The sequence below is a fragment of the Lathyrus oleraceus genome, chromosome 3, assembly GCF_024323335.1.
Source record: "Lathyrus oleraceus cultivar Zhongwan6 chromosome 3, CAAS_Psat_ZW6_1.0, whole genome shotgun sequence".
Classification (NCBI taxonomy): Eukaryota; Viridiplantae; Streptophyta; class Magnoliopsida; order Fabales; family Fabaceae; genus Lathyrus; species Lathyrus oleraceus.
The window spans coordinates 423,451,126-423,474,404 of NC_066581.1; the positions used below are offsets into that span (position 1 = coordinate 423,451,126).

General features: G+C 38.2%; 1 protein-coding gene across 1 annotated transcript; it reads left to right on the forward strand.

The window, feature by feature from the left end:
• Window positions 1-309: 309 nt before the first annotated feature.
• LOC127131531 (uncharacterized) lies at window positions 310-1,098 on the forward strand. The gene has a single exon (XM_051060447.1). The coding sequence runs from the start codon at window positions 310-312 to the stop codon at window positions 1,096-1,098; it is 789 nt and encodes a 262-aa protein (XP_050916404.1).
• The last annotated feature ends 22,181 nt before the right edge of the window (window positions 1,099-23,279 follow it).

The window sequence follows — 23,279 nt, forward strand, 5'->3', positions numbered from 1 at the left end:
GCGATGCTACACTCAGACGAGTTTCTCTTGAGAATATTATTGGTCTGCGAGCAAGTCGTTAAATCGATAATATCCAAAAGATGGATCTATGACTCTGGGGACCACTTTAGAACCTTATTCTATAGGTACAAAATAAACCTATTAGTTCATACATTGTGGGATGGTTAGACCCTTGGCTCCATGCTTAATGTCAAAACCCTAAACCTGTATTTGTGAAACATTCATTCATGCATTCATGCATCCATAAAAAACCTTTTTGCATAAAAACGAAGAAACTCAATAGTTTTCTTTTACAAATATCGAGGTAAAATGGAACTGGGAAGGAGGAATACCAAGAAATACACTTTCAAATGTCCTGACTTAACAGAGTTGAAGAAGCTTGGTTCTATGATAGTTAGTCTAGAGGATTTCAGAGCTCAGTATGGAAGACTTATGGGTATCTTGAAGACCAAGGTTGAAGATGGAGTTCTCAACACACTGGTACAGTTTTATGATCCACTTTACCATTGCTTCACATTTCTAGACTACCAGCTTATGCCTACTCTAGAAGAATACTCTTATTGGTTTGGTTTGCCAGTCTCTGACAAATTACCATTCAGTGGTTCAGAGAAGACCCCTGCATCAGCAGCTATTGCAGAAGCACTTCACCTAGAAACGTCTGTTGTGAAGGACAACTTCACTAAAAAAGGAGGGATTCTAGGTCTAACCTCTAGATTCTTGTTGGAGAAAGCCTTTATCTTTGCAGAAGCAGATAGTAGAGATGCCTTTGAAGCCATTTTTGCTCTACTCATTTATGGAATTGCACTCTTCCCAAACATTGAAGACTTCGTGGATGTTAATGTTATACGAATCTTCTTAATTGGTAACCCAGTACCCACATTACTTGGAGATACCTACCATTCTATCTATCACAAAACTAAGAAAGTTGGTGGAACCATTCTTTGTTGTGCACCTCTCCTATCTAAGTGGTTTATTTCTCACTTCCCAGATCCAGGCTCTTCAGGGAGGATCCGCAGAAGCTTAGATAGTCTCAGAGGTTCATGTCCATTGATCAAGGGAGTATACATTGGTATGACCCCTTCTATGATGTTGGAGTAATTATTGACAGTTGTGGTGAATTTCCTAACGTACCTCTCATTGGTGTACATGGGGGAATTAACTATAACCCCATCCTTGCCAGACGCTAGTTAGGATATCCTATGGCAGATAAACCCGACAACCTTCTGTTGTCAGGTTTCTTTTACCTCAACGACGAAGAGAGTTCCAGTTTGAAGGATATAATCATACATGCTTGGTGCAACATTCACAGAAAAGGAAAAGATCGATTAGGAAGAAAGAATTGTGTTGATTTTGAGCCCTACACCCGATGGGTTTGTGCTAGAGCCAATGAACTTAAGATGCCGTATGCTCTTGAGAAGCCCTCATTTCTTTATGCTATAACATCATCATCCACCATTCCTATTGAGAATAAGGAAGAGTTTCAAGAAATTTTGGATAGGTTGAAATTGGAAAGAGACACTTGGGAAGGCAAGTACCATGTCTTGAATGATAAGAAGATGCAGATGGAGCAGCAGCTAAAGGAGAAGGATGATTTGATTGAGATTTTGGAACAACAAGTTGTGAAGAAACAAGAGGAACAAGAAGGTTTACTTCTCTCTAAAGTCCATCCTTTTCATGAATACTCCATCATACCTCCCACCTCAGGTGCTTGGAAGGGAATCGTCGACAAGCTTATGATCGAGAATGCTCAGCTAAAGAGGCAGAAAAGGAAGCATCAGCTAGCAGCGGGACCTTCTACATATGAGATTCCTTAGGACTCATAGACTTAGCTGTTTTCCTCTTGCATTGTTTAGGATCGTTGAAATTGTATTTCATCCTTTGTAATCCCTCAATTGTTTAATAAAAAGAGGTTTTTGTTCAGCTTATACCAAGTTTTGTCTCTATAATATTTGCAATAAATTATTGAGCTTCTTAAAAATTAAAACTCATATTTTGCATATGCATATTATGCATCATTCAAGCACAAGTTCCTGCATTCCAAGAAACTTACACGTGTCTTCTCCCTCCAATAGTCAAACTAAATCACCAGTACAATACTTGAGCTAGTCGCCGGAGAAGGATGAGTCAACTTGAACAAGAAAACCAAGAGCTCAGGGAGGAAGTAATCACCTTGAAAGACAGTTTGGAAAGGCTTACTGATATGATGGACACTTTGGTGGCTACTCAGAATCAGTCATCAAACAATTCTCAAGATCCATTGCAATTAACAGCAATCTCTGAGAACATCTCGACGCCCATTCCAGTGGCGGCCATTGTCGCGGTGAGAATCGGATATCAAGCTATTTTATTAACTTGAATCACAAAACATTAAATGTTCACCACCGAAATTTAATTTATCCAAGGGAAAGGGAAAAGATCGAATAAAACCCTAGTTGTGCAATGCAAAAACAATGCGGAGAGATCTAAAATTCGGGGGTTGGTTATACTAAGGGAAGGTATAAGCATCCTAAGTATCTATAGTATCCTATATGAACCTTTTGAAAGTATTTGTGTTATATTATTATTTGGAAATGTTTTGTTGGGAAGGACCTAAAGGTTTTATTAAGTTTTCTCGCCAAAACTTCGCGGTCATGTGCCTAAGTATCCTGATAAGGATGGAATCAGAGCAACCGTAGTTCACCTAACTAAGGGTGAAAGAACACTTGGTAGTGATCAAGGTTCCAAGGGGGAAAGTAAGTGTTCATAACAAACATACTTATAAGAGTTATAAACTCTTACTTAAATCTAAGTTGAAAGTGAGAATGACTCTAACAAGGTCAAAGGGAAACTAGGGATTGCTAAACTACCTATGACATTAAGTCAATAAAGAGGTCTTTCCCTTGGATTTAGGCAAAAAGATAAACAAAATATAAGCAAGATGAAGAAGATGTTCAAGCATGACATCAACAAATATAAGCACATGATAAAGAAAGATGTTCAAGCATGGCATCAACAAAGATAAATAAATGGTAAATAAGATGTTCAAGCATGACATCAACAAGAACAAACAAGGATGAAGAAGATGTTCAAACATGACATCCACAAAGATAATCAAATGAAGAAGATGTTCATACATCGCATCAACAAGAACAAACAAGGATGAAGAAGATGTTCAAACATGACATCCACAAAGATAATCAAATGAAGAAGATGTTCATACATGACATTAACAAGAACAAACACATGATAAAGAAGATGTTCAAGCATGACATCAACAAAGATATGAAAGCATGATCATAATAATATCAAGCATGGTAGGTATACACATATGTACAACACGTGAACATGGACAAAGGTACAACAACATCAATCAAAGATGTATAAAGTTACATGAATATGAATGACATGGATGTATCATCATGAAGAAACAAAGATGAATGACATAACAATTCATGAACATGTATATGGATGTCATAATAAGTATTAATGAACATGTGTATGCATGAAGTAAGACATGGTTTAGACATAACATCAACTTGATCATGAAAACAATTTAAGGTATTAAATACATGCATGTTAAGGTTCAATATGATCACAAACAAAGGTTCAACATCATACAAAAAGTTTGAACATGTAAGCATACAAGTCATACAAAGACATGTTATTACAAGTTTAAAGCATTTGTAAACACATAAACAAAGACAAACACAAGGGAACACATGCACACAAAGGTCCAACAAGACATGAAATAATGACATGTCAATCATGGATCAATGGGAAAATAAGCACACAAAATTTCATGGCATATTAACAAAAGTTCAAAGCACACAAACATGTAAACATACTTTAAAGTAAGTCAAAATTAGGTAAAAACCAAGAGGCACATATTAACAATATCAAAAAAAGTTCATATATGATTCACAACACTCATACAAGTCATGGTGATCAAGAAAAATTAAAGTATCAACCAAAGAAGGTCATTTGAAATCCTAAAATAATCCTAAAAAGGTCTCAACTTTAGACAAGTATAAGTATGTGAAAAATAAATAAATTCTGGAATTTCTTTTCACCATAATAAAATAGACAAAATTATAAATACATAGCAAAAAGAGTGGCTCAAAAAGGCTTATGGATCATCAAGTTATTAGTCTTTGAAGTTATGAAAAATAACAAAAATAAATAGGCAAAAAAAAACAATGAATAAAAATGGACTTGGGACAAGCAAGATTTGAACCCCAAACCTCTTGCACACACTATATCCACTAGGGCGATGATACATCCAGTAAATAAAACGTAAACACTAATATACTTAATAAAAGGGTTCAAGAACTTGGAAAATGGCACCAACTCATCATCTTCTTCCTTGTGTTCTTGCATGTTTCTTTTTATTTTTTTCTCAAAACTTCAAACAACCATAACTCTCTCAATTTTCCATGAAATTAAAAACCGTAAGAACCTAAATTGCTCTATTTTTCGCAAGGAATCTAATGGTATCATTATCTCATCCTAAAACTCAATGTACAAAGCGTGTCAAGGTAAAAACCAGAACTGCACTTTTAATTTCCAAACAGTAAAATCTCAATGCATGAGCATGGTATAATGCATACAGTAGCAAACATACAACAAACACACAATGTACTACATTTTTACTTCAATAAATATTCAAGAATGATGCATGAACAAGAGTTTTCAAGTGTAAGTGCACTTACCTATTGGAGAAAGTCCAATGCTTCTTCTTAGCTACTATAAAGATAAGAGAGAGATTTTACCAGCCTTGTTGGTCCTTGAGGATAGTGTTTGAACAATGAGAATGGCCTTAAACAACTTATATTATCTCACATAAATGTTCTTGCAAAATGAATAAGTGAAATGGTGAATGATAAAATAGAGGTTACAGAACTTGTTCAAGTGATTAAACAAGCTCTAAATGATGTCTAGAGATGATTTGTGGTGTTTGTTTGGAAGATACACGTGGAGAATAAGTTTGGTTAGAGAACTTGCAAAAATAGTGCGTTTTTGCAAATTCTAATGGAATGGGAGTTTGATGAAGTGTTGAGGGGTTATTGTTGTGTGTTTTGAGGCTTAAGGGATCCCTCTATTTATAGGAAAAGAGTGAGGATTAGAACTAATTAGAAACAAAAGTTGTGAAGTTATGGTTTTGGTTGAGAATAATTGAGAAGTTTGCATGAATAGTTGAGTTTCAAGGATTTTGTCATACTTCCCTAGCCTCTACAAGGTTGCTTCTGATCTCTTAAGATTGTTTGTGATCTTTAGGGACAAGTTTCAAGGGTGAAAGAGTGAGTTGTTGACATAAAGCCTGCTTTATCAAAGTAGTAATGTGACCTTTTGGAAATTCACCCATAAATGGTATAATGCAATGGACAAAACCTCAACTCCTTGTGTAATGCACTTAGGATTCATATAAACATCTGATTATGGAGAGATTTATACACAAGAGGATCTGCAATCAAGAGATTTTCACATTTGAAATGGTTTTCCTCCAAAAATTCATCATGAACATGACTTGAAATTCAAGTTTGGAACCCCAACTTCCCATTTTCGAAACTCACAGCTCCTACATGGGAAAAAAATGTACTTGTACTTTTTAAAAATCCTCAAACATGCTATACAACTTTCATGTTTTGAGTTTTTTCTGAATCAAAGTGGGTCATGATGAAAACTGGCTGTAAAGTTTATCACTTTTTAGGGATCAAAGCAGACTTGAAAATTTCTTAAGTGTTTCAACTTGAGATACCAACTTTATGTCCTCATAACTCAAAATCCTTGCATTTTTAGGGAATCAACCCTCTAGGACAAAGTTAAAGTATGGAACAAGAGCTTTCATTTTAGCTTTGGAGCAAAGAAAATGGCTGCTCATATTGGAAGTTATGGATTGAGAAAATAGTGCACTTGAACATGAAATTTGGATACTTAGTGAAATTTTCAATGTTTTCAAGATTGCCCTTTTTGCAAGTAACCTCATATATCTTGATTTTTATTGATCAAATTCATCAATTAAATATATAATCATGAAATTTAACTTGATAAGTTCATATTTGATCATAAATCTCCAAAGTCAAAGGTTTGACTTTGTAGTGCAGTGGTTGTGTATCAGATGAATTTGAACTTCTTGATCTTCAATGAATTCAAACTCTTGAGCCAATTGAACATCATGGATGGGATATAATATGTAATTTAGTGTGTTAATCCATGTCTCAAGGCTTGATATCATGTCTTGATCAAAATTCTCAGATGAAATTGAATGTTGCTGAGAAACCCTAATTAGTGAGCCAGATGAAAGTGAAGCTTGATGCACTTGTGATTAGGCCACAATACACTTATTTGTTGATGGAGATAGATCTCTTGAGTGTATGAGAACTTGATTTATTGATGACCAATCCAAAACTTTGAATGATCAATCCCTTGAGCTCTTTGAGGGAAACCATAATTCACATATGAAACAAACCAGACATATCTTGATCTTGAGGTTAGTTATGCATGAATGATGTTTATGATGAAAATGATTATGAAATCTAAGGGTAAAATTTGGGGTGTGACAGTTTCCCCTATTTAAATAACTTTTCCAGATGGCATGAGTGATGATAATACTCATGAAATCATGGTGAAAGGTATTTAAAAATAGAAACAACCGGAAATTTTACCCTTAGATGCAATGGCATGCTATGCTATGGACAAACAAACTCTCTTTTTGGTATATATTTTTCTTCAGCTGGGGATATGATGCAAAATGCAATGAATTCTAGCATGATGATTTATGATGAATGATGAATATGATATGTAGAAAATGATGGAGATAAAGTATAATGTCAATGACCACGAGCAACAACTCACTAGGGATAACATGTACTGGGAAAAAACAAATTGGGGAATATTCAAAGCAGTTGATCACCAGATTCAGGCATGACCGGATGACACTGAGAATAACAAGAAATAAACAAACTGGAAAGAAGTGATTGATCACCAGGTTCAGGCATGACCGGATGACACTAAAAATAGAAAGCTGAAAGTATTCAAAGTGATTGATACACATGTTCAAGCATGACCGGTTGACACTAAAAATAGAAAACTGGAAGTATTCAAAGTGTTTGATCAACAAGTTCAAGCATGACCGGTTGACACTTAGAAATATCCTCATTGGAGTTTTCAAACAAGATAAAACATCTTATCCTCTAGAAATTCCTTACAATGAAGAGTTCAAACATGACCTTCGGGAACCATCAGGAAGAATACAGGGTAACTAAACTCTTATGTATGTGCCAAATCAAATTGGACTTTATACCGCAAGTAAAGGTATCATGACCAGCTTCTAGCGGATTTAATGCCAGCAACAACTGGACTTTAACAATGATGCCAACAATAATTGGACTTTCAAAGTAGAATGCCAGCAACAACTGGACTTTTAGGTGAATATTGGGGTTAACCAATTGAACTTTCACAGGGGACCCCAATAACTTACTGGGAAAAAAACATTGGTCATGTTCAAACTTCAAGGTACCAACAACAATTGGATTTTCAATTGGAGTGCCAGTGATAGCTGGACTTTTGGAGTTAGAAGAACGACAACTAAGAACAAGGATTTAGATTAAATGTCAAATTCACATGCTTGAGCATGATGTGAATGATCATGGTATGCAAATGCTGACTCTGGAGAGACAAAGAGTTTTGTGGAGACTTAATGGGGAATACATCCTCAACACCAGTAACTTAAATAAGTATCACAAGATGGACACTAGGGAGATCCTCAAACTTGAGAGTTGCACATAATCGAAGGATTTATCCAGGAGTGCTTCTCACTTTAGACTTCAATGGGGATTTCTATATTGACAGTGTAAAAATGCTTATACAACCTTGAGACTTATTGGGGAGACAAAACATTTCCCTTTCAATGTTTCCATACGTCAAAGAAAAATTATGTTTTTCAAAGTTTTTTCAAAACATTTTCTTTTCAAATCCTTTTCATTTTAAAAAATCATTATTAACAAACAAATAACGTTTTGCATAACAAGGAAAGGTAAGAGAAGTACAAATGACAAAATTGATAGGAAAAGTCTGTTTTTTATTCAAGAATGGTAGCTTGCAAGTGGAAAAAGCTCCATGGAGTATTACATTTCGAAGATGGCAATAGGGAAACGTTTACATTGAATCTAATAACCACTATTATCCCTAACAACTAAGATTTTCCCAAAAATTTGCTTCTGACGAGAGCAACTGGATTGATCTTCAACTTTGATTCTTTAGTAATGGTAAATAATATGATATAATCAAATGCCTTTTGTCCCTAATTTTTGCCTGGATCGCCCTTTAGGGTTTTCAGTCCACCGGGACGCTCTTTTTTGCCTAAGCCGCCCTTTCGGGTTTTCAACTTAGCGAGCTTTCATTTTTTTATTTTTACCCCTAACTTTTGCCTGGATCTCCTTTATAGGTTATGATCCACCGGGATACCCATTTTTTTTGCCTTAGTCGCCTTTTTAGGTTTTCGACTTAGCGGGGTTTATTTAGGCATAATATTTTTTGACCGCATCAGAGTTCACAGGGTGTGCAAGCTCTTCACCATCCATAGTTGTGAGAATCAAGGAACCTCCGGAGAATGCTTTCTTCATAATATATGGGCCTTCATAGTTCAGACTCCACTTTCCACGCATATCCTTATGTACTGGCAAGATCTTCTTGAGTACTAGATCTCCTTCTTTGAGTTCACGAAGACAGACTTTTTTGTCAAACGCCCTCTTGATCCGCTTCTGGTACAACTGACCATGACACATAGCAGTCATTCTCTTCTCATCAATGAGGTTCAATTGGTCATATCTATTCTGGATCCATTCAGCTTCCTCTAGCTTGGTCTCCATCAAGACTCTCAAAGATGGTATCTCTACTTCAATTGGGAGAACTGCATCCATCCCATATACTAGAGAGAAAGGGGTTTCCCCTGTTGAAGTGCGAACTGAGGTTCTGTATCCATGCAAAGAAAAGGGTAACATTTCATGCCAATCTTTGTAAGTTTTCACCATTTTTTGTAGGATTTTCTTGATATTCTTATTTGCGACTTCAACAACTCCATTCATCTTCGGACGATACGGAGAAGAGTTGTGATGTTCAATCTTGAAGGTCTCACACAACTCTTCCATTGTTTTGTTGTTCAAATTTGTCCCATTATCCGTGATAATTCTGCTTGGAACTCCATAGCGATAGATAATCTGGTTCTTAATGAAGCAGGCAACCACTTGTTTCGTCATGTTGGCGTATGACGTAGCTTCTACCCATTTGGTGAAGTAGTCAATTGCAACCAAGATGAAACGGTGACCATTGGAAGCTTTAGGCTCAATTTCCCCAATCAGGTCAATGCCCCACATTGAGAAAGGCCAAGGTGATGATAAAACAATTAACATTGTCGGAGGCACGTGCACCTTGTCAGCATAGATTTGACATTTGTGACATTTTCTAGCATAGTTGAAACAATCAGACTCCATGGTCAACCAATAATAACTAGCTCTCAAGATCTTCCTAGACATGGCATGTCCATTGGCGTGAGTTCCAAATGATCCTTCATGAATCTCTTTGATCAACAGGTCTGCTTCATGTCTGTCCACGCATCTAAGCAGAACCATGTCATAGTTTCTTTTATATATCACCTCGTTGCTAAGGAAGAATTTGGATGCCAACCTCCTTAAAGTCTTCTTATCTAGGGTTGTTGCAACCACTGGGTATTCTTGATTTTATAAGTAGTTCTTGATATCATAGAACCACGGTTTCTCGTCAATTTCTTCTTCAAACAATAGACAATAGGCTGGTGCAATTTTCCTCTCAATTGTGATAAGTGGTGCCTCATTGAGAAATCTGACTTGGAACATAGAGGCTAACATAGCCAAAGCATCTGCTATCTAATTTTTTGCTCTCGGAACATGATGGAAGGTGATTTCATCAAAGTACTTTATCAATTCCATAATGTGGGCACGATATGGGATTAAATTCTCATCACGAGTTTCCCATTCTCCTTTGACTTGGTAGATCACCAAGGCTAAGTCTCCATATACTTTAAGGATCTTGATTCGGGTGTCAATTGCAGCTTCAATACCCAAGATACATGCTTCATACTCTGCAATGTTGTTGGTACATTCAAAACACAATCTTGATGTGAAAGGAGTATACCCACCATTGGGATTCATCAACACAACTCCCACATCATGCCCCATGCAATTGGAGGAACCACCAAACATCATCTTCCAACAGGAACCTAGCTCGGGACCTCATCTAGGCTTGGAGTTTCACAATCTTTCACCAACATAATGTCTTCATCTGGGAAATAAAACTTCAATGGCTCATAGTCTTCGACAGGATGATTAGCGAGGTAGTCAGACAAAACACTTCATTTGATAGATTTCTGGGTTATGTACTGGATGTCATATTCAGATAACAACATGTGCCAACGGGCAAGTCTTCCAGTCAAAGCAGGCTTCTCAAAGATATACTTTATTGGATCTATTTTGGAGATCAACAAAGTAGTGTGACAAATCATATACTGCCTAAGACGTCTGGCATCCCATACTAAAGCACAACAAGTTTTTTCTAAGAGGGAATATCTGCTTTCACAATCAGTAAACTTCTTGCTCAAGTAGTAAATGACATGTTCTTTCTTTCTAGTTTTATCATGTTGACCTAGTACGCAACCCATGGATCCTTCGAGCACAGTCAAATACATGAAGAGGGGCTTCCCTGGAATGGGTGGAATCAAGATAGGAGGTTCTTGCAGATAACCTTTAATCTTCTCAAAAGCTTGCTGATAATCAGAATTCCATTCAATTGCTTGATCCTTTCGGAGCAATTTGAATATAGGCTCACATATAGCAGTCATGTTGGAAATAAACCTGGAAATGTAGTTCAATCTTCCAAGAAAACCTCTAACTTGCTTTTCAGTTTGTGGAGCCGGCATTTCTTGTATTGCTCTGACCTTATCTAGATCTACTTCAATTTCTCGTTGACTAACAATGAAACCAAGTAACTTCCCCGATCGGACCCCAAATGTACACTTAGCTAGATTCAGACGCAATCTAAATTTTATGAGGTGCTCAAATAGTTTCAACAAATGGTCCAAATGATCCTCCTCACTCTGTGATTTAGAAATCTTATCGTCCACATAGACCTTAATCTCCTTATGCATCATGTCATGAAAGAGGGTGACTGATCCCTTTGATAGGTTGCCCCTGCGTTCTTGAGACCAAAAGGCATAACCTTGTAGCAGTAAGTTCCACATGGTGTGATGAAGGTGGTCTTTTCCATGTCATCGGGATCCATCTTGATATGATTATAGCCTGAAAACCCATCCATGAAGGAGAAAACATCAAACCTAGCAGTGTTATCAACCAAGGTGTCAATATGTGGGAGAGGGAAATCGTCCTTCGGACTAGCTTTATTCAAATCCCTATAGTCCACGCACATTCTGACTTTGCCATCCTTTTTAGGTACTGGCACAATGTTAGCTACCCATTGAGGGTACTTTACAACTGCAAGGAAGCCAACATCAAACTGTCTTTTGACCTCTTCTCGAATCTTCAAAGCCATGTATGGTCTTGTTCTTCGGAGTTTTTGTTTTACTGGTGGATAATCTGGTCGGAGTGGTAATTTGTGAACAACAATGTTTGTGTCTAAACCGGGCATATCTTGATACGACCATGCAAACACATCCACATATTCTTGTAAAAGCTTGACCAATCTTTCTTTGATGTCTGCCCCAAGTGTTGTACCAATCTTGACCTCTTTCTTTTCTTCCTCGGTGCCAAGGTTGATTTTCTCTACATGCTCTTGATATGGTTGGATATCTGTGTACTCGTACTCAACCAATCTTACCAGTTCGTTGGAAACATCACAATCTTCCTCACCCTCTTCTTCAGCTTGGTAGATTGGTGAATTAAAGTTAAGAGTGAAAGTAGAGTCATTGGATTCAACATGGTTTTCTTTTATTCTGCATGTTTAAATCATTTGTTTTTATTAAAAGTAAAAAAAAAACAAATGAATGCAAGAGGAAAATGATTTTTATTTTAATGGTTTTGAAAGATTGCCATTTTTCTTTAAAAGTGAAAGAGAAAAAAAAGTAAATGAACAAACAGGAATTTAACAAAATGCCTTCATTGATATAATCTTAGAAATGCAAAGGTGGCCCTACAAAATAGTCCAATAGATTTGGGCATAGCTATGGATTTTGAAAACACCAAAGAAAAACAACAAATTACTTTGACAAAGGAAACATCTCTGGGATTTCAATCGCCTTCCAATTGTTCAAAGCCACGTCACATTGGTACACCAGGTTGCTCAAATCTTCATCTTCAAGATCTTCATCAATAGCATTGACTTGATATTCGGTGCTGACAAACACTTCTTCGATAGTCTTCAGACATCCTTTGATGGAGGTTGATGCTTCCTTCTTGACATTGGTTGGTTTGTAACCCAACCCAAAACGGTCCGACTTTAGTTTGACATCGATAACATCTCCCTAACCTTCGGGACTTCCTTCCTCAATGGTTGATCTTGCTTTCTTCCATGATGCAAAAGATGGAATACCCTTACCCTTTGGTTCTTCGACTTCCATAAGGACAGCGTTGGCTATTTCAAGAGCTTGGAAAGAAGTTTCCAAAGTGAAGCGGGGTATTCGTTACCATTAGAGATATTGACTAAATCCAAGGTAAATCATACAAGTCGAGTCGCCACCGCACTTCTATTTATCCAAAGGAATGGTTAGAAAGCGAACAAAAACCTAAAAGTTTTATCGAAATAAAAACTAGTAAAAGAAAGTCAGAGATCTGGGTAAGGGGGTTGGTTATGCAATGGGAAGGTGTTAGGCACCCAAAACATCCTAGGTACTCCTAGGGAGCCCTTTTCACATTGGTTGTAAGGTTGGTATTTTATGAAAATTTGTTTGTGCAAACGTGATTGAAGAGATGAGAAGAGAATGTACAAGTTATTTACATTTTGTTTTTGTTTGGATGGATAAACCCATTGCCTACATACCATCTTTAAAAAGATTAGGATCAAAACCTCGTAGTTCGGGGTAGAAATATCAAAACAAGTTGGTGGATTGATTTGGTCCAAAAGCCTTAAGGTCTTTTGTTATCCAAGGGAGAAAACTCAACCTAAAACCACAAATCCACCATGTGAGGATGGCTTCAACATGCTAGTGAAGGGTTAACCCTATAATAAGCATGGAAGACTCATTGTCCATCACTAAGGATATAGGTGAGTATTAAATCTACCTCAAGGATAACTCAAACCTAATAGCTAAAGGTTATGAAAATTTTTGATTAAGAGAGTGGTCATTGAAACCATAAAAGACATTTGAATGAGTGGTATTTACCAATGAAAAGTATTCACAAAATATGGTCAAAGTTGACTTAAAGACTCAATTCAAAATAAGTGTTATGAAAAGAAAGTTTGAAAATCAAAAGCATAAGGCTTAGGTTTCTAATGTTTGAAAATAAATGTTAAATGTTTGCACAAAAAGTTTTGGCTTGGATTAGAGTGGAGAGAAGAAGAAGAAGGGCTAAGATCCTAAGCATACAAGAGGTGAGGGATAAGAATAAAACCATAAAAGGAGTTCCTCTCTTGAGATCATATTGATGATCCAAGTTTCTCCCATCCTTTGGAATAGGCAATCACATAAGCATAAACTCAAGCAACCATCAATCAAATGAATTCTTGGAAGGCTCTTCAAGGCATCTTGTAACTCTTTCTCTTAGAAGCTCATGGCAATGGTTCCTCAAATTTGAATCAAGGTGGAACCCCTAGCACAAGAACACACACATCAAAGAGTTTTATGAAGCAAATCAAGAATGGACAAGAGTGAGTTTAGAGGTTTGGTCCTTCATGATCATCTTTCAACATTAAGCATTCTAAAGGCCTTATGCCTAGTTGCTCTTTGACTTTTATAGCACTCTAAAGGCCCAATGCCTAGTTGCTCTTTGACTCCAAATTTTGCATAGGGAAAGTCCTAAGATCTAAGTCCATTTTGTCCAATTCTTTGCATTTGGTTCACAACAAACAGACAAACGCAAGCACAAAAGATATATACATAATTATATGCTCAAGTGAGCAAAAGGCAAATTGCATTAACATAAACATGTGCTCCGATGGGCAAAGGGAAAAGAAAATGGATAATATATACAAGAATAATAAATTGCATAAAAGTAAAGTGCAAAAAGTAAATGTTAATGGTTAATGATTAGTTCCGGTGAGAGCTCAAATTTGCAGAAGAACAAATGTGCACCAAAACACGCGATCCAGGCATCAAATTAAAGTTGGGGCGATGTACATCACCCATGTACCATCCATTTCTACTCTAGATCTCTATAGTGAGAAAAATCAAAGGTTGAAACTTGATGGTGTTCATCATGAACTTGTTAGATTTTTAAAATTGAACACTCAAAACAATTGCCTCTATGAAGAGGACTTCAGCCAACACAATACCAAGCAAATAGATCAATAAATGGTGAGTTTCGAAGAAAAAACCAGTTGAGAACCACCTTTGAATTCTGGAGATTTGAGCTTGTTTCCTTGCTTCCTTTGGCCAAACAGATGATCAATGGAGTATGAGAGAGAGGTCTAGGAACTTTAGATCTAAAGATTCAACCAAATTTTGTTGAATTTTAGATCTGAAAATTTGAAGAGAATTAAACTTAGTTCCTTTAGGTGTGGCTCGGTTTTGATTTCTGCAGCACTTCAGGTTGATTCATGGATGAAATTTGAATAGAATGATGCCCTTATTTATAGATGGAGAGGCAAGGCAAGTGTGATCAAATCCGTGTGCATGGAATTGGATATTCATTGCATGGGCTTGTATGATCATGCAAAAGGCCCAAATTCAATGCCAAATGCAATTTGAGACATAATTGAGCTGAAATGGACGTGTAATTGGCAATGCACAAGCTTGTATAATGTGTTCCAACATGTTATGCATAATCATGCCTAAAACTTCTCCTCTTCGAAAATGCCATTTGCCAAATCCAAACACGAGTATGTGAGTAATGGTTGGAAAGGTTTTGATGTAAGGAACAATTGTTATGTTGGGAAAAAATCCATTTGAAGTGTGGAAATTAATGAATTTTGAGTTTAAAGTGTAAGGTGCAAAATATGCAAAGGCAAAGTTTCCAAATTTGGACAATGTTCAAGTCCTTCTGTTTTGATGATGCAAGCCCCAAATGAAAAAACCTACAACATAAAAGTTATATATATTTTCAAGACAATCAAAATGGACTTAAATTTTTCATCATTTGGATTTTTTATGAAAGAGTTATGGGCACTTGAAGTTGGACTTTTTTGACTTTCAATGCATTTGGTCCAAAGTGACCTATAATGTTTTGCATTATCACATGTATTTCCTTTGAGAGTTTGAAATTTTGTTCAACATAACATTTTAAGTAGACATCTTAAGCTTTCCAATTAATTTGATCCCACCTCAAAATCATGAAAAATGAATGAGTTATGTTCTTGGGAAGTTGACCTAAAATTAGGGTTTCAATCAAAATGACCTATAATGTATTGGAATGGGAGATGACATTCCAAGCTTCAAATAAATTTTTGATGAACATGAAAGTTGTTCATATTGTCCTTAAGAACATTGTTTCTTTTGGGATCATCTCCATTTGACCAACACATAAAAATTTAGGTCTCAGTGTATTTCAGAATAGTCAGATGAATTGACTGATCAACTTCTCAAGTCCATGACTCATATCTCGATGAATTAATGCTTGAGGGCACACAAATAAGTTAAAATATGCATGAAATGATGAATTAAAGAACTCCCCTTGATTGTATTTGATCATGGGCTGAGGTTGCTTCAAGAGCAAGGCATTGTGGTACACAGATGAATTAGGGTTTCCTTGGGGAACCAACCTCAAACCCTTTAACTTGCTTTGATCAAAATGATGGATTGAGATGCTAGGGAGGCATATTTGATGGATGAGAGCTTTGGGAACCATTACCATGCTTGCCATCATCTTCACTTGGCCATATCTCTGCACAAAGGATCTTCTTGAAGCTCTTGACCTTGTGATTGCTCAAGCTACAAACAAGAAATGTTAGTGACATATTTTTGTGCTTTTGGTTAGTAAACAAAATGAGAAAAGAAAATAATATACAATTCAAGCATGCTTGGTGATCTCAAACCACTCACAAGGAGAGATCCTACCCAAAGGTAAGGAGCCAAGATGCTTATGATCCTTGAGGCAATGCAAATGCAATGTTATGATGCCATGAGGGATCTTAGGGTCAAAATTGGGGTCTTACAGATGCCCCTATGTAAGGTCATTCTAGCTGGAGAAGTGAAGGTTAAAATCTTCCCCCCGACGCGGTAGAATGGGCTTAAATAATAATAAAGAGACGAATTTTGGTCCATAAGAGACCTCATGATGCGAATGTATGTATGAAAACGGTAACACTTTGTGGGGGGATGTGTCCACAAAGGAAAAGATTATTCCTATGAATAATTCACTTTACGGGGCAGATACTCTACCAGGGAGTAAAGGGATAACAACGCGTGAGCAGGTCACGACTTGAAACTTGATGAGGGGCACGAAGGAAATCCAGGGAAATAGATCAGTGGAAAGACTCGAGCTGACTCAAAGATGCATGTATTGGGGAATATGCCAATACAACAAAAGCTATCCACAAAGGATACTTCAGATAAAAATTCGGACCCAAGTGGGGAAATAACAAATGAGGTATTACCGGTTACTGGGTAATAAGCTCAAAGAGACATGTGATCTGAACACCGGTATAAAGGTGAGAGAAAACATGCTCCGGGAGGATGAATATCTAAGACCGGTACAAGGGTGAGAGATATCAAACATCCGAAAATCATCTGAGGAAGACCTAAAAGGGTAAACTTCGGCTCAGGAAAATCTGACTCCGCAAGGGGACACAAGGTCATAATAGGGAGCAGAAGGAAGGAACACCAGGGATGCCGATTACTGGGCATATAATAGGTGACCAATCAAAACGTAAATTGGGGAATATTCCCAAGACACTCATCATCCAAAAGAGGGCTAAAAGCAAACTCGATTAAGGGATGGACATTCGATTCCAAAAAGGGATACGAATCTTACTCAATTGGGGAAGAACAAAAGGCTTCAACCAAAGAGTGCATGAGATATATTATCTATTACCGTCAGAGCATAGATAATATACTCGCATGGAAGATTATCCACAACCGGCTACTGGGTTAATAAAGGATAAATCAACCGACAAAGGAGTGCATCGGGATACCGAAACTAGGTATAAAATAATGACCATTCAAGGGGAGCAACAGACATCACCAGTAATCGGTATATGAAATGACTTGTTGGGGATAAATTGTCTGATCAGAGCAATTATCCAAGAGATAAATCACCGTGCGAAGAACTTATCAATACCGAATATTGGATAATGATAACCGTCAAGGAGGGAATTACATCTACCGGATACTGGGTAGAAGACCACGGAAAGGTAACCGTCATCGATTAGGATGAACAAAAGGTTAACTCTGCACGGGGATGAAATATGGTTTACAACTACCGGTATAAGGGTAGAAAACCACATACTCCACCGGGGATAAGATGAATGATTACTGATTACTGAGCAATTATTCATTTATACCACAGGGAAGCGCAGGAAACAATCACAAGAAGCCAATCTAGGATCAAACTAAAGAGGCGAGCTGAATCAAGACTCGTCCCCGTGAGGATATAACTCAATGGGGACTCCCATCCCAATATATGTGTTGGGAGGAAACAAAAATAATCAGCATCCACGAGGATATAACTCGGTAGGGAATATGGAAGGAAAGATAAACACTTTCTGCTTAAAGGGCTGACTCTATATGGGGAGTTCAGACACCGCCATCTGCTTGGGGAAATGTATTACCAACTAGCAGTGGATATCAAACAAGGATATATGGAAAAGAATGCAACATGAATATCTGAATGTCTGAAAATTATGCACACATGCGTAGTTTATGTATGATGAATGCTGACAAATAGACGTTTCTAACACCAACAAGTCCAGCGAATAAGTACAAACATCCGGTACTACATCTCGAGAGAGAAAGCCGGGATAACAAAGATCTCCGCAGGGGATGAGCGTCAATCGTCCCCACTGGGGCAAAATCATCACACAGATGAACTCCGACATAAGGGCAACTCTACTGGGAAGTTATCCAAAGGGTCATCAAATACTGTGTTATCATAGAGATCATATCTGCTGAGGAGGAAGGATCACTATCCTGTTGAAGGGAGGAGAGGTGAACATCTTACCAAACACTCCATTCCACAAAAGTCTCTGGAAGAAGAGGATACAAGCAGGCCTGGGATATGAACACATGTCCTACCCTGTTGGGGATCATACCATCTTGGGGAGAGCATTGAAGATCTCTCGGTATCCCTATGTCATTGTGAATATTCACTTTGTTTAAAAACAAGTTATGAAAGGTTTGATTATTTAAAACAATGATATATTTTTCAATTAAATCATGCAAAACATTTGTTGAATAGAAACAAGTAAGAGTGCAAATAATTGGATAAAGGCTCAAATTTATTTGATGGAATGGTAGTCTGCAAATGGCAAGACTCCATAGATCTTTAGATCTTTACAAATTTGAGATTGGTGATGTATATTGGAAAAGGGCTACATTGAACATAATGACCATTTCTCCACCAACTCTGAATCCGATGTATTTGAAACTTTGGTTGATGATGAATGAGCGAGAATCTCTGACGGAAGACGGTTGTAGAACAACGTCTTGTCAGGATGCAGTTACTTGCCAAATCCCTGTTTTTGCCTAGATTGCCCCAGGGTGAGGTACTCAATCTAGCGCGATACATATATTCATTTTTTTTATGTCTCTAACTTTTGCCTGGATCGCCCTTTCGGGTTTTCAATCCACCGAGACGCTCATTTTTGCCTAAGCCTCCCTTTCGGGTTTTCAGCTTAGCGAGCTATTTTATTTTTATTTTAGGCGAAGTATTTCTTGACTGCATCTGAATTCACAGGACGAGTGAAATCCTCCCCATCCATAGTTGTGAGTATCAAAGCACCGCCTGAAAAGGCTCTCTTAACAACATATGGACCTTCATAGTTTGGAGTCAACTTGCCCCTGGAATCGGGTGCGAAAGACAAGACTTTCTTGAGCACAAGGTCACCTTCTCGGAACACACGAGGCTTGACCTTCTTATCAAAAGCTTTCTTCATCCTTTGCTGATATAACTGACCGTGGCACATGGCAGTCAATCTCTTCTCTTCAATCAAATTCAACTGGTCATAACGACTCTGAACCCATTCAGCATCAGTCAACTTGGCTTCCATCAAGACTCTCATTGATGGGATCTCCACCTCTACTGGGAGCACAGCCTCCATGCCATAAACGAGAGAGAAAGGGGTTGCCCCTGTTGAAGTGCGGACAGATGTACGATACCCATGTAAAGCAAACGACAGCATCTCATGCAAATCTTTATACGTGACAACCATCTTATGGATAATCTTCTTGATATTCTTATTAGTAGCTTCAACAACCCCATTCATCTTGGGTATGTAAGGGGAAGAATTATGATGCGCAATCTTGAACTCACTACATAGCTCTTTCATCATCTTGTTGTTCAGGTTAGATCCATTATCAGTAATGATCTTATCCGGCACACCATATCGGCATATGAGTTGATTCTTGATAAACTTCACGATCACTTGCCTGGTCACATTAGCATATGATGCTGCTTCAACCCACTTAGTGAAGTAATCAATTGCTACGAGAATAAATCTGTGTCCATTGGACGCTTTCGGTTCTATCATGCCAATCATGTCAATTCCCCACATAGAGAAAGGCCATGGCGATGAAATTACATTCAGAAGTGTCGGGGGAATATGAATCATATCCGCGTAAATCTGACACTTATGGCATTTCTTTACGTATTTGCAGCAGTCAGACTCCATTGTCAGCCAATAGTAGCCTGCTCTCAACATCTTTCTGGTCATGGCATGTCCATTGAAATGAGTACCAAATGAACCCTCATGGACCTCAGTCATTAACAGGTCTGCTTCGTGTCTATCCACGCATCTGAGCAGCACCATGTCAAAATTTCTCTTATAAAGCACATCACCATTGAGGTAGAAACTGCCCGCCAATCTCCTCAAAGTCTTCCTATCTTTTACAGATGCCCCGGGCGGGTAAATCTGGATCTGAAGGAAACACTTGATATCATGATACCATGGCTTATCATCTTCCACTTTCTCTACTGCAAATACATGAGCCGGTCTATCCAAGCGCATCACAGTGATATTGGGAACTTCATTCCAAAGTCTGACTACAATCATCGAACCAAGTGTAGCAAGAGCATCTGCCATCCGATTCTCATCTCGAGGAATATGATGGAAGTCAACCTTAGTAAAGAATGTTGAAATCCTCCTTGCATAATCCCTATATGGAATGAGGCCAGGCTGATTCGTTTCCCATTCACCCTTAATCTGATTAACAACGAGGGCCAAATCATCATATACATCAAGATGCTTGATCCTTAGATCAATGCACTCCTCCAATCCCATAATACAGGCCTCATACTCAGCCATATTATTCGTGCATTTGAAAGTTAGCCTTGCTGTAAAAGGAAAATGTGTGCCCTGAGGAGTAATAATCACTGCCCCAATACCATTTCCATATTGATTTACAGCGCCATCAAATACCATGCTCCAACGGGAACTATGCTCTGGCCCTTCATCGAGCGTAGGCTCATCACAATCTTTCATTTTCAAATACAGAATCTCCTCATCTGGGAAATCATATTGAACTGACTGATAATCCTCAATCGGCTGATGTGCCAAGTGGTCAGCCAAAATACTACCTTTAATAGCCTTCTGAGCTCGATACTCAATATCATACTCAGATAACAACATCTGCCAACGGGCAATCCTCCCTGTTAAAGCAGGCTTCTTGAAGATATACTTGATTGGATCCATTCTGGATATCAACCAAGTCGTATGATTTAGCATATACTGGCATAAGCGCTTAGCAGCCCAAGCCAAAGCACAGCATGTCTTCTCAAGCATTGAGTATCGAGACTCATAATCAGTGAACTTCTTGCTCAAGTAGTAAATAGCATACTCTTTCTTTCCTCATTCGTCCTGCTGACCGAGAACACAACCCATCGAGTCTTCAAGGACAGTCAGATACATAATCAATGGTCTTCCTTCCACGGGCTGGGACAGGATCGGAGGCTCAGACAAATACTCTTTAATATTGTCAAAAGCTTCCTGGCAATCCTCGGTCCAATCATAGGACTGATCTTTCCGGAGGAGCTTGAATATCGGTGCACATGTGGCAGTCATGTGGGATATGAATCTGGAAATGTAATTCAAGCGGCCAAGAAAACCTCAGACTTTCTTCTCAGTTTTAGGCGCAGGCATCTCTTGTATTGCTTTGACCTTGGCAGGATCAACTTCAATACCTCTTTCACTGACAATAAAGCCCAATAACTTACCGGAACGGACTCCAAATGTACACTTGTTGGGATTCAGGCAAAGCTTGTACTTCCTCAAACGCTGAAAAAGCTTCAACAAGTGCTCTACATGTTCAACCTTCGTTCTTGATTTAGCGATCATATCATCAACATATACCTCAATCTCCTTGTGCATCATATCATGAAACAAGGTAGTCATAGCTCGTTGATACGTGGCTCCGGCGTTCTTCAAACCGAAGGGCATCACTCGATAACAGAATGTTCCCAAGGTGTGATGAATGTTGTCTTCTCCATATCCTCGAGTGCCATCTTAATCTGATTATATCCGGAAAACCCATCCATAAATGAGAAGACATTGAATTTAGCCGTATTATCTACCAACATATCAATATGTGGTACAGGAAAATCATCTTTCGGACTAGCCTTATTCAAGTCTCTACAGTCCACACACATTCGGACTTTTCCATCTTTCTTAGGCACGGGCACAATATTGGCCACCTATTGAGGATATGTAGAAGTCACCAGAAACACTGCATCAATTTGCTTATGAACTTCCTCTTTGATCTTTACTGCCATATCAGGATGAGTTCTTTTGAGCTTCTTCTTCACAGGCACGCACTCAGGCTTCAAAAGTAGGAAATGTTGCACAATATCAGTATCTAGACCAGGCATGTCTTCATATGACCAGGCAAAGACATCAAGATATTCTCGTAGCAACTCAATCAACCCCTTATTAATAGACTCTTTCAGGAGTGCCCCAATCTTCACTTCCCGCACACAATCCTCAGACCCCAAGTTGACTGTTTCCAGATTCTCAAGATGCGGCTGAATGATCTTCTCTTCATGCTCAAGTAGACGGGTAATCTCGTCAGGAATCTCTTCAACATCATCTTCTTCCGTCTCAAATACAGGGAATTCAAAGTTGGGAGATGGTGTTGGATCATTATGTTCAATGGGTTTGATCAACCTGCATAATGATTTTGGATATAAAAAGCTTTAGAATTCAAACAAGGCAAATCATTATGCAGATGAAAAGATTGATTTTATTCTATTTTTTGAGATTTTATGTGATCACCAATTTCATGCAAAAGCAAAAAGGGAAAATAATTGGGAAAACAAACATTTGACATGAATCTATTGAATGAAAATATCATTGTATTTATGCGCCAACAATGTCCTCACTTCTCCTTTTGGCATGGGAGAAGGGTTTTTAAACACAACGAACATTACTTTGACTTATGGATAACTGTTGGAATATCCACAACGACCCAATTATTGCAGATCCCCCCAAGGATGACGAAGTTGCCAGAATCCTCTTCGTCCTCTTCCAAAACGGCAGCAGCCTCCTCGTCTTGATTGGTGTGGATGAAACCTCCACTCTTGAACAACCCTTGCGTATTGGAAACCCCAGAAGAATAACCTTTGCCAGCCCGGGACTTGTTGTCTTTTAACTCAATCATTTGCCCCAAACCAGCAGTTGCGCCATGCTCGATGGCCAACTTTGCATCTTTGTAGGAAGCAAATGAAAAAGTTCCTTTCTTAATAGGCTCAGCAATGGATAAAGCTTGGAACGGAGTTCCAACTTCATCCTCAGCGTCTATATAAGAGAAGGAAGACAAATGGCTAACCAGGAGAACCTTTTCTCCCCCTACCACCACCAGCTTCTTATTCTTCACAAATTTCAATTTCTGGTGTAGGGTGGATGTCACGACACCAGCCTCGTGAATCCATGGTCTGCCTAAGAGACAGCTATACAATGGGTGAATGTCCATAACCTGGAAGGTAATCTGGAAATCACTTGGTCCAATTTTGACTGGG